The sequence below is a fragment of the Formica exsecta genome, unplaced genomic scaffold, assembly GCF_003651465.1.
Source record: "Formica exsecta isolate Colony F162 unplaced genomic scaffold, ASM365146v1 scaffold465, whole genome shotgun sequence".
In the NCBI taxonomy this organism is placed as follows: domain Eukaryota; kingdom Metazoa; phylum Arthropoda; class Insecta; order Hymenoptera; family Formicidae; genus Formica; species Formica exsecta.
In genome coordinates this window covers 291,126-304,935 of record NW_021851887.1, presented here as the reverse complement: position 1 = coordinate 304,935, position 13,810 = coordinate 291,126, and the positions used below count along the sequence as shown (strand labels likewise).

Genomic DNA, 13,810 nt, shown 5'->3' with positions numbered 1-13,810 from the left:
TGTTTACCCCCCCCCCCCCCCTCCCTCTGGTTACAAATATTTGTCGTTCTTACGAAAAGGATTCCATTCGCCGAGTGGAATTCTTTTCGTAAAAGAATCTCTTTCTTTTCGAAAAACAATTCTCGATGCTATATAGAGCGTTATATTTTTAAAGGACGAGACTTTACACAATAATAAATTTTAGCAAAAAGTTTTTCGCATATATCACGTCATATACTGTTCGCCCACGACCCGGATATTACGTCATGCGTAATAAGTAGCTCACCGCGAAAATAACAAGACGCCATATCCTCTTGTACGTTCACATCTCCATTGATATCTATTTAAGTGCGGCCCGAGAATAACGTCGCGAGAACGCCAGAAGGATCCGATGACGTCAAAAGAATGGTAACTTAAAACATTCCTCGCGAACTGGGAAGCACCGTATAAAACTCCGGCGAAGTTACCTAGGTAAGGTAAAAGCACGGCTTTGCGGACGCACGACGCGCGACAACACAGTTGTCCGATTTCTGCGACCCATTTCCGTCGGCGGTCGACGTGAATAAAGATGTTTATTTTTCCCGGTGCTTTTCCAGTAACATTTCCCTCTCAGCTTCCCTACTCGCTCTCTCCCTCTCTTTTTTTATTTCGTATTTCTACGAATTTCCCGCTTTTTCGTTGCCTCTCTCCTACGTGCGGTTGACACTTGTATAGACGCGTCATTCGAATCGCGAGATCGAGCACGAGCGGCAAGCAGTTTTGTCCTTTTCGCCGCCTCCTCTGTGAACCATGGCCGCCAATTCTTCAAGTCTTCGATCCGATGGAAAACGAAGGATTACCCTCCGAAATGGTTACGAAAACCCGACCGCATATGTCACGCGGAGTAAAGCGATCGCGATCGACAAAGAAAGAGAGGGAAGAAAGATTTCTCTATCGTTTTACCTGATCTACGGCGTCGGCTGCGGGATTGTTGCCGGTGTTGCTGATTTCCGAGGCGTCCTCTGCGATCGAATGATCGCCGATTGTACTGTTGTCGCTTACGACGAGGCCCAGCAGGCATATCTGTAAAAAAGCCGAAAAATAACTTATATTAATAAAAATTATTAAAGATTCGAGATATATTGTCGATTTATATGGTTTCAGTCATATTCAATGAGTAATAGCGACGCTATTATTCATTGACTTCATAACACGGTAATTTGTCCTATATTCTCGCTATATTCTCGCTAAGATATAGAGTCTCAGCCTTTACAATAGATAACAATGGATCCTGTCACTATATAGAAAATTTATGCCGAGGATTGCCAAAGGGATGAGGAGTTCCGTGGTTTCACGGTCTAGAATAGTGCACGTGGTCGAATTAATATAACACGTGTTGAAGAGAATCGAGAAGATGAAATTTGCGTGTGTCTGGCAATGCTACTGCAAACTACTACGCATGTTATTTTATCGAGTATCGTTACGTAATCAGCTTTTCAGGAGACTATAAAGCGAATTCCTAGAAATATTCGCTATTATTGATCGTAATTCGAATAAAGAACATCCATTTTTAACGACGAGAGAGAGAGAAAGAGAGAGATGTAGTATAAAATGTGCGGTGTAGGGTAAAGTAACGAGGGATATCAAACGGATATTAACCGCCGAGAGTCTGGACGTCGTTCGGATTGCCCGCGTGTATCCGTGCGGAAGCTGCAGCAGTTGCAGTCTCCGCAACCTTTGTCAGAAGACGCAATTCGTTTCCGCGAGCCACGGCGAGCAACAACAAAGTAAATCCGGTCGGCCGTCGCCGGGATAAAAGAGTGCGCAAGAAGGAGCAATTTAATTGTGGCCGGAAAGTACCGAGCCCGAAAACGGATATCCACTTTCTGGTATTACACTACAAGGAGAGAAACTTTTATAACAAGCCACCCGCGCCCCACCAACATCCGTCGTCCTTTCCCAGCCGCACACGTAGAGTGCCCGGAACCAAATTTCCCAACCGGAGGAGATTCATATTTTACGACGGTCTCCGCCGCCGCCGGTGCATAATACATTTTTGTCGAAACAATCGACCGTCTGCCGCGGAAGCATTAGTCACGAGCGCTCGCGGAGCATATAACGATTCGATCTCGTCGGATTACAACGAGATATGGGGCAACATTTCACCAGCAATCGCTCGAACAAAAATCAAACGTATAAATCTAATAAATAGCGATGATTGAAAGTCGCAAATATCATCGATTGCAATCGCAAAGTACTGTAGTTTCTTTTTTTTTATCCTATATAAATCTTGTTATATACTGTAAAAAAAATTAACAAACTTCAGACAATATCTGCAGCTTTTTTGCAGACACACTGTCTGAATTTTCAGACACACTTCAATTTTCAGACAAACTCTTTTAAACTTAAAAAAAAAAAAAACGACTGTAATGATTAAGATAGATTGTCTGAAATTTCTTTCAAGCATCCAGATTTGAAAACTTCAAACAAAAATGTGTCTGAATTTTTAGAAAATTTTTTATAGTGTACGTAAATCAATATTATCTTTCTTAAGAGCTGCTCACACCGTTTTTAATTCGTGGGATTACATTTCTTTCTCAAGGTTTATATCGAGAATTTGTAAAATTCGATAATTTTCTTAATTGCTGCAAATATTTATACAGAAAGTATATTTCCCGATTCGATTTTCTTTCTGTTCAAAGAGCATTTTTGTTGAATGTTAAGAATCGCGCCGCTCATCTTTGGAATATTCGCATCCTTTCGTCGTCGTGACTCACACAAAGAGATTCCACCGTGACGATGAGAGAGCGTGTTGGTATATTTTATGGTACGCAATTCTCTCTCTCTCTCTCTCTCTTTCTCTCTTCGCGTGTGCTTCATTAAAGTCTAACATACGAAAGGAATATACGCCAGAGTAATCAGCCGATGTGTATATTTGGTCGTTCGCGCATCTCTTGCGAGAGTATATATTCGCCTCGCCGCGCATTCGTTTAACGTCGGCACGTGACATATGCACGACGTATGCCCGTAAAGATCCGTCGACGATGGAGTTTAAGGTCTGCGCTGCAACGTTATTAGCGATAAATTTAGGAGACTTGTGCCGCCCTATAATTAAAGGTAAACGGTCGGCGTCTCTCGCGGGCCCTTAGAAAATGAACTCGTACAGATTAAGATTAGTACGAAGAAGAGTAACCACGAAACGTATTCCGTTATGGGCCTGTAACGTTTACAGACGTATGCTTTTCAGGCTGTTATTAGGCGTTTTGATTAAATGGTGAAGAAGACGCGATATCGGTGATCGTAAGTCACCGTAATATCATGGTACTAATATGATTAAATCGTGGGTTCAAAGTTGTTTTTTTAATGATATTTTACCTTTTTATAATTCTTAACAGTTTTATTTATTATCTTCGTATGCGCGGAAAGAATATGCAAAATTTATCGGTCGTTCTTTTACTTATCCGTCTGTGATTTTAGTTATTTTAAAACAATTTTTCGGATCTGCTTATATAAGAAATTTAAGTATCAAAGATTTAAAATATGAAACATCACAGTTGATAATAAAACTCATATATATTATTTATAAATATTTCTGACATTTTCAATGCGGATTTATTTCAATTATTGAAGTAATGCTATAAAAGACAGTAAAGGAATTATCAGTAAAATCCGTAAATCCATAATATGCTGGCTATATAAAATAATATAATTATATATTAATATTTAATTCTAATTAATAACTGAATTTATATGATGAGATAAAAACAGTATTATTAAAGATCATTGCGGATAAAATATTTAGTAATTATTAGTTTTCCCAATGCAATTGCTATATCATTGAAAACTATATTTTAATACTAAGATATCATTAACTATCACTTAAGAAAATCATAATTATCGATTCAGCCGACCACCTGTATCGCTTCTCTGCAATCAACGGCTCTCTTGTAGCCCCAACAGCGAGAAAATTATAGTGATCAGGCGTAAGGCGGTCGAACGGATTAATCACAGCGATCGAAGTCACGGTAATTGATATACTTAAGCAACGATACCAATTTACATTTAACGGTCCATATACTTATACGATATATGAGCTCGCGCAAAAACTTCCAAAGAATTCTTGTTCAATGTTTTATATAATCAAAAATAATTTTTAAATAATTTATAAGTTTTATATAATAAAATCAAACCTAATAAAATCAATATTTATTCACAAGCACGCATTTTTACAAAATTAATTATAGTACGAAATATAAGTGAAACAAATTCTAAAAATTAAACACTGGCATTAAATCAATATCTTGGAGATTAATGAGAGAACTGTCATAGAAAGAAATTAAAACAGCATTTTGATTCAAGCATTTTTCTGGATATCCTCAAAAATTAAAAAGGCGGGTGCTGTATCCGAATAATTCCACAATATACAATATACACTGTAGATATATCAGCGTAAAATAGCACGTGCGCAGAAACGCATAGTTCGTAACAGAGAAACGATCGCGAAGGCGAGATTCTCGTTTATCGGCGTGAACTCGATCCAATGTGAACTGGGCTTAGTGTGAAATTTATGTCCGACACGGGACGGCTAACGAGGCGTCGGCTCAATGCCGTTTAATTCTTATCTGACCTCTTGATTGGCTCGCGTGCCGCGCGCGGATTAACGCCGTCGGACCACATTAATTCCAGTAATTAACTTGGCCTCGCTTGTGCTCGACCAAAGTTCGACGCGGACTATCCCTTTAGGATCGAAACTACCATAAACTAGCGTGCACACGTCGCCCTCGATAATGCGACTAAAACGGCGCACTATCGAGAATACAAATTTCTCCCTGATTTCCGTCCATTCACTCTTGACGAAGCAAGTTAATCGAAACATATCACGAAAAACAGATGCGATAGTGTAACGCCACGCGTAATATGTTTATACGATGATGAATCACGTTAAAAAATTTATAAATCCGGTTTTAAAAAATTTGCAGTGAATGCAGAAAACACTAATCAAAAGTCTGTTTAAAAATGTAAACTTTAGATAATATTATTATATGTGTACTATCTGATAATTTTATTATTTATAAAAAGAGAGAGAAAAAGAGAGAGAGAGAGAGAAGGTTCTCTCTCTGCGTAACCATCCTTTATACATCTCTTATATATGTTTGCAGCATTGTGCGTGATATTCGTGATGTTATGTGGGTTGTTCAGCTTAACGATGCATTGTAATTTACATGCACGTACGATTTATGGTATAGCAATTAATGTTGAATGGCATAGCATTATAAGATACGTTTCAACATTGCAATTAAAATTGATCGCTTTTGACATGACAATCTTTAATCCTGATTAATGAATGAAATATCTATGAAGAGATTGATTAGAGACCTTTTAAACGAAAAAGTACACGTTTCGGTTCTCTTCGCGGTATATTTATCTCCTTACAAACGAGCTCTTGAGATCAACCGAAAAATGAATATACAATCGTCCGTCGATTATCAAAGAATTTCTTTTGGCGTCATTGTACAAAAAGGCAAGAAGAGAAATGTATTTCTATTTACAGGAAGAAAAACACGGGTTTGTACTTTGCGTCATGGTGTGAATAAAATTAATTTTCAGCCGGAATCGCATCTGTACGTAACCGCACAAAAGCGACATGAAGGCACGTGGCGATGTATCAAGAAGCTGCACTAAAAGGACCGTCGTGTTTTCAGATTAGAACCTCCGCCTACGTTTACACCGCCTAATCTGAGTACGAGTAGCACAGTGCATTTATTCACGAAGGAGAAAAACGTAACGTATAGCATGCACGTGTATAATAATAATAACGGGGAGGAGAGAAATGTCCAGATGTTTAAACAGAATATCGAATATTTTAAATTCTTTGAATTTAAACTAATATTTAAGAGCACAAAAAAAAGTTTATTTAAAAGACATTCTTGCATTATTTAGATTATTATAAACTATTTAGCATTCCTTGTAATTTTATTTAATCTTTTTTCTTTCGATTATTAAAATAGGTCTTATGAATCTGGTATTTCTTTTTGGTATTTTTATTATGCATGCAGAAATATGTAGAGAGAGTATGTATGTACGCGCTCTTACAAATGTCATGTATTTTCAATATAAATAGTTGTAGCCAATTATAAATAATGCTATTCCATGTAAATTTTGCCATTTTTGTTGCTAAAAATTTTATTTCCTTTATGTTTATTATAAAAAAAGTGGCGAATATATTTTTCATTATTTGCAAAAATATTGCTATGGCACACTCTGTCAGCTTCGTTTATCCATTATTTCAGTTTCGATTATCGTGCTGAGCATTGCTTCTTTCAATTAATTATATTAATAAAACTTTTATTATATTAACTATTATACATATTTGTTCCAATTATATTAATCTTTTTACGCAGACTTTTGAATCCATTGTGTTACGTGAGCGCTTTTATGGATATTATTGTGCGTATTTGTGTGAATATATATATATATACAAGAGTACAAGGGCGATCCAAAAAAAATATATTTTGAATATATGCATAATATTTAATATATAATTCAATATATTTTTAATTTTGGAAAACATAAAAGAATTAAACGTGACATACATATACAAGCTTATAGAGGACGACAGTTAGTTAGTACAGGCCAATTATTGCTTTATTGCTGCAACTTGCATAATAATAAAAATTATGCTCGCATATATATACGTAATCACGTATACAGTTGGAAAACAGAACGAGAAGAAGCAGTATGAGAAATAAATCAAAGCCGGCAACGCCTTAATCTCCCGTGTCATAGAAAGTCGCTTGTGTGCACATCCGTTTGTCGGAATCAACGCTGGAATCGAGTGGAGCATAATAAAAAACGATCCCGTCGTATACCATCAATGCATTTCTTTGGACTTATTCGGAATAAACTGATTCAATACACAGCACCGGTATATGCATACAAAAGATACATTATCATCGAACACATTGTCTCCAGAATCGTACGAGATAGTATAAATGGTACGCGATTCTTATTGTTTTATCTTCATATTAATTTTCATACATATGTAATTGATATATTTTCTTCTCGATTCACGTAAAATGATTTAATCATATTTGCTTGATTTATAAATATAAAAAGTACAAATTCGTTTTGACTTGGTACTTTTTCAAAAAGATTATTTATGACACACAGTACCGTTAACATTATATCTATCTATACTTATTCCACTTATTTTATTTTGAAATATTATATTTTTATTATTTTATTTTATCGCTTATTCTCTCTCTCTCTCTCTCTCTCTCTCTCTCTCTCTCTCTCTTTTTCCTTATTCTTATAATATAATGAAATTAAAAAAATCGATAAATAATATCGATTGCAATGATTTGTCAATGAGATTATTCGGTCAAGCAGACATCGAGTAACACTTTTGCCGGGCGAGTAAAGTTCTCAAGTCAACATAAGTCTATCGCCATGGATCGACAACCATGAAAATCGTTATGACACTTTGCAAAGATTTTCGGAAGGACTTTTCGTAAGATTGTGGCTTAAAAGCGGGTTCGTCGATATTGAACTAACTACAAGGAATAAGGAGCACTTCAGAGAACCCTAACACGATATATTATTCAGGAGTCTCGACAAAAGTGGCGATTACGAGTCGATCAAACCATCCTCGTGGAAGATGTAGTCGCTTTCCATACATGCATAATATATATATGTATTCATGTGCGTAACGTTTCCCGTATTACATTTCCTTTTGACGATATTGTTATTATGAGATGTAAGTTATTATCCTCATGTATATAAAAGGTATTCTTTTGAAACTTACTCGTATATATTTTCTCTGCTAGATATATTACTCTTACGTTATACATTAAATTAAATTGAATCTCTCTGATAAATACTCCCGCCTTTCAAAGACACTGCTTTCACACTCCGTCTATGTAATTATTCTTTTTTATGTTTCGGACTTTGTAGGATTTTCTCTTTATAAATTTTATAATTGTTATAATAAATTAATATACTATTTAGTAAAATATTAAAACAAGCTGTTAGGTATAAGTATTTTCGTACTATTATATTTACCATATATATCTCGTAGTAGTTATGCTGCTCTCCGTAATGGTACTAATTTTAACTATCTCGCGCGCGCGCGCGCGTAAATTCGCCGAAGGTTGACAAATAACTGAGTAAAACTTCGGATATATATTCTCACGTAGTGTATAATAAAATCCCCACTCTAGTAATGTTGTGCTACTGACAATAAGACGTTGTAAATAAATAATGTTTACGTTCGGATCGACTAAGGTGTCTGTGAGATCTTGTTTTGTTCCCGAGAATAAAAACATTCTCTATATTATAATAAATTTTATTATACATTCTCTATATTATAATAAATTTTATTATAATATAGAGAATGTTTTTATTCTCGGGATATATATATGCATTATATAAGAGATATATATGTGCTATCTATCTTGTACACAACATAATTTTGTGAATTTTGCATCATTTGTATATATATAATACTTTTATGGCGAGCATTTAAAAAGTCAACATTCTGTCACATTCTGCGAGATGTATATATTAGTTATCTCGTCTTTTTAAACTTTTGGTAAAGTAGTGATAAATAAAATAATAAAGATTCGTTAAGATAACGAAATTGTAAGTAATCATATATAATCAGCTGGAATATTTAATGTCGTTATTTTAGTTCCATGATTTAGAGCATCGTTTGCTTTCAAACTATCGCAATCAGATTATTCGAAAATTTTCCAGTCAGGCAACCCGGATAGGCGTGAATAATGCATCGTAGAGGCTCGCTGTCAGTTCACTGTCAAACTTCGCAATTCTAGCGTCTGAATCTACTGGTAGCAGCCGTGTTCGATATGTTTAACGTTGGATCAATGTTCTCGGAATCACGCTAATGTAAAATTTACCTCGCGCACAGCTACCTTCGCACGCATCGCACGAAACCGTCGCACGGCTGTTTTATAGAAGAATGTCGGAGAAATGCTCCTATATGTGTGTGCGACTAGTAACAATGTTCTCAATAAATATAATAAATTATGCAGAAGATATTTAATAAATATAATTAATTTATCTTTGATTAATCTATAGAATTGGTAATATAATTAATACGATAATTAACGAATAAAACTAATGAGAAAAAATCTCAATGGACCGAAGAGCATTTCACAGGAAGAGATTGACAAACATCCTTGCAGAATAAAATCCCATCTTTCCGTTACGCGAATTTTATTCGAGATCCTTCTAATAGTATCCTGTGAGAATGTGATGATTCCGAGTTTAAATTTTTCTTAGCATCCTTTCGATTATCTCTCTTAATGATCGCGAACACAAATTGCTTTCATACTCGCTCCTCGATGACGTTTCTCTCCTGCGCGCGGCAAATAAAAGATAAAAAGAAAAGATGCACGGTTTCCATGGTAAATTATTTCACCGGTTAACTAATACCTCCGCGTCTTCGTCGTTCTTTGCTGCTCGATTTGCTCCTCCGCTCGCATTTTTCACCTTCAACCTGTCAGTCGGTTATTTCCTCGCAAACGTGTCGATGTTAGAGACGATCGAGAGAATCTTTTTTTTTTTTTTATTCTTGCAAATATGTCTTTTGTGACCACGAATAAAAGTAAAAAATTGCAGATTTTGTCAATATATCGAGATGCTCTGACATTTATAAAATTTAAAATGTCGAAATGTTTAATTATATAAAATTCATTATGACGCTCGTATCGCGCGATATGACGGTGATGCGTTTGGCAGAGTCTTGTTTGCCAGGCATTAAAAGGAGTTGCATGCTGCCTTCGAGAAATGTAGCGAGAATCGAACGAGTAATAGCACGCGGAGTGGATATTGAAGTACAATTCAGAACCGGATTTTCTTGATATATACAACGGATACTAAAGGAAGAATAATGATTTATGAAATTCGCGCTTATATAAATTAGTTTTGTTGCAATGACATGCGTATTTTGAACACAAATTTCTCCTTATCCACAAGCAAAATTATTTAAGAACAGTATTTTTACTAATGCACGTATCAAAAGTTTTTTTGTTGTTATTTAAAATTATAATATTTTTATGGTAGGTTATTGTATATATTATATTTGTGTCAAAAAAGAAAGAGAAGCTGATTGCATATTTGACGAAGAATATATTTTCCTCGGTCTTTAATCATCTTTAGTATGCGCGCGTGCTCACAATTGACTGCGGATATGAAAGGAAGGCGTTCCGTTTAATCATACCGGATCACCGCAAATTGAATTACCCTCGGTTTCGAAGGAAAAAGTAAAAGTCCATAAGCGATAGAGAGAGGCATATCTGTAAGGAATACACGTGCACGCCACAAAATTCTCTCGATGGGATCGATCCACTAATAATAGGATATAATGGATCGAGTTCCGTGCGGACTTGCAGCCGTGTAGAGCAAAAGGACATATTTAAGGACCGTAAATTTTTAATATCTGAAAGCTAAAGGAAATCGGTGGATACTCGTAAATTTCACCAACGGTTTTTCGAGGGGATGTTGCTTCTCGATAAAAAAAGAAAAATCTCACTGTCCAATTAGGCAAATTCTAAGACCCTTCGCCCGTCGTCTCTCCTTCCCTTTCTCATCTTTTCCACGATTTCAGGTTGAAATCCCCCTCTTTCCCCCTTGTTTTCACGGATTTATGTGATGTCGGCTCGTACGCGCTCGTGGGCACGACATTGCGTGCTTCGTTTACAACTACTTGGGAGGCAGACCCGAGGGCGTGGTACGTGAAAAAGAGCTCCTCGAATCGTCCCGCAGTGGGTGAAAGAGGACCACGGAATTTATAACCCACTCGTTTGTCACTTTTCATCCCGATCCCGGGGAGTCCGTGAGCCTCGACACCCGCGCAACTTATGCTGCTCGCCGAAGCGTTACCTAACGTCTAACGAAATCGCACGGACCGGAAGCTTAAATCAAATTTACCGCCGACATTTCCGATGATTTCGAAAGCGATCTCACTTTGCGGAAAATAATTTATCGCACGAGCCGTGTCTCTTGTTAGTGATCGTTTCTGGCAGTAAAAAAGAATCGGCGAATAAGAGTTTCATCATTCTGACAAGATATTATATTTACGTCGTACAATCAGAAGTACACGATCTTATTTTCGAGTCTTTATGAGCGGAATCGCGGCGAGCGCGAACGAGAGAGTCACGGATCGACTCGTCGGATAGGAGAAACCGATTTAAATACCGAGAGAGAGAGAGAGAGAGAGAGAGAGAGAGAGAGAGAGAGTTAAAGTCGCTCAAATCGTCTCAGGTAGGCTCGACCCGGAATCATCGGGGCTGGATCCAAGAGCGTTTTGTTCGAACTCCCTTCATCAGATAAGCCGCGATGATGAGCGCTGGTATTGCTTTCAAATTGGTTTCCGATTCGAGGGTACGATAGCGACGAACGATTCACGCTTCTTCGCCCCTCCACCCTCCCCTCTCCCCTCTACCCCACGGCGTATCTTTGTCTATTCGACCCCGTCTCGAGTTATTAGAGCTTGCTGCGATTGGTTCCTGCTTTTTTTCCCTCCCCAGGTGATCTCTCTCCCGGTCTTTTTTTCGCGGCCTGTTGGCGTACCCGCGGCGATGATTTGATACCTCGCGCCGGTCGATTACACGCAATTGACTCCCTTCGATCCGATTATTCCGGCCGTGTAACGGATTTTCGCGAATAGTTAGATATTCGCACGAACCGGGTTCACCGTTCGATCGATTTCGAGAAGCGAACAGCCGTCTCAGCACAGCGACGAGAAAGTCGCGCTATTCTTGACGGAGCGATCTTAATCTAATTGAGTCGGGGCGAGAGATTACGGGTGAGAATGATGAGAAATTGAGACTAAGGGGTGATTTATTGACGATATACATATTTTATCTTTTCGTGTTATAAAATATTTGACATTTTAGATTTCTCTTTATAAATAAAAATCCGGTATTAAAATTCTGTCGCGAAAATTGCTCGAGGAAAATACATTGGAAATAAATTGTGTATATTCTGGGAAATCTTAATTTTCACTCCAAATTTTCTCTCTCCCTGCGCATTATATCCGCATTTTCTCGATGCATCAGCTCATAATATGTGCGCATTATACACGTGTTACTGTCCTGTTACATTACTTCGTAGATTCTATCGCGTGCAACGGTGTTAAGTTATACTAATAGCTGAAATTGCATTCGAGGATATCGCCTCGGCGGCATCGCGCGTTTACGAGGGATCGGGACTATATGCATTGCGTTAACACCTCCTTCGGGAACACACGCGTGCACGCGTACACGTGCGGCGTGTAGACACACGGCTGCACTATTTGCGGATGCATCATATGCGAGATGGCCCACCTGTGAACGTCATTGCGGTTAATTCTCCCCGAATAAATCGGCGGCGAAAGCATCTCCTCGTGTTTGCATCGGTATCGTAAGCTAGAACGAATATTATGGCTTTCCAAGTCTGGAGATATTAATTTCTAAGCATTTTGACACGGTAAGGTAATCGAGTAAGGAGATATTATAAGAAACACTCCTCTAATTTATATAATGTATCTCTCACTTTGCGAAAATAAAAGCATAATGTTAACAATTTATCAAAAATTATATCCAAATAGGAGCGAAATTGTTCTACGATGGCGACTTAAAATCTAAGCTTGATTAGTTTAGATGTACACTAATCGCAAGCACAATTTTAACAAGACTCAAACGCTTTTATTTTTACTCGAGTAACTAGTTTCGACACGGCGTAATTATATCCGTATGATCTGTCAATACCAGTGCTAGATACATTTACAAAATTAACGAACGTTTTAATTATCCATCGATCGTCGGAAGATCGAAGAGTGCAACTGATATTGGTTCTATGTCAGATGTAGAAAATATAATTTTCCGCAACATAGCGAAAGAAGATAATGTTTTTGGTATACACATGATTATATATATAATAAGTTTGGCGTAAATATCCTGGTTTATTAATTTTATGCATTATTTTGTCTTCATTGTGCTCCAATCAAATATAAAAGCTCCAACAGAGAAATAAAATTTGCTGTAAATATTAATTTCCCCAAATTGTATTATATATATAAACAATAAATAGTGTCTTAATATCTGTTAACAAATGATTAATAAAAAAGTTTTAATAATTTAATTTTATATAAAAATAAAATCACTGTGCTTTATATATTTACGCGTGGAAATTATTTCCAATATCGGCTTTTTGAAAATATTTTCGCTGATTGTTTTGTTCGATATTCTATGTCTCAAAAAGGCGCGTGCAACAATGACCACTTGACCAGGAAATTCTTTACAAAGTATTTTACAGCTGCAGCAACTATTCTGTATTTCTTTTTCGGTATAATGGACGTATTAAAATACGAATGTAAATAAAGTTTGTTATTCAAGGTGTTTAAATTGCGTGATTATTTTTTTTTTTTTTTTTTTTTTTTTTTTTTTTTTTTTTACTTTTCTTCGCGCAAAGTTTCCGGTAAGAGCCCGAAGCAGTCGAGAAGGCGCAGTACAGCCTCGTCGAAAGTCTTAACGATCTCGAAGATTCTAGAATCTACCTTTCGCAGGGACTTCGTAGGTGATGCATGTACAAAGCTTCTTAAAAGTTGAAAGTTTTTTCTCTCTCTCTCTCTCTCTATCTATAGTCTTTTAACATATTATTTGATAAAACATTATTCTCTCTGAAACATCTGTTAATTAATTAAATTTACCTTTTGCTGCAAGAATATATAAATAGATTGTGATTCTTCATGAATTCGGAGTTTTTACTCTATGCAAATTTTATCGGAATTCGTTATTAGAGAAAGAAAGGGAGAGGGAGAAAGAGCGAGAGAGAGAGAGAGAGAGAGAGA

At 36.8% G+C, this 13,810-nt stretch overlaps 1 protein-coding gene across 1 annotated transcript in view; it reads right to left on the bottom strand.

The window, feature by feature from the left end:
• The window catches only part of LOC115241060 (protein madd-4), a 208,440-nt gene that overhangs the window by 103,785 nt on the left and 90,845 nt on the right, over nucleotides 1-13,810 (bottom strand). The window contains exon 2 of the mRNA XM_029816589.1: nucleotides 922-1,041. Coding sequence (XP_029672449.1) covers nucleotides 922-1,041 — 120 coding nt within the window. The remainder of the gene's footprint in view (nucleotides 1-921; nucleotides 1,042-13,810) is intronic.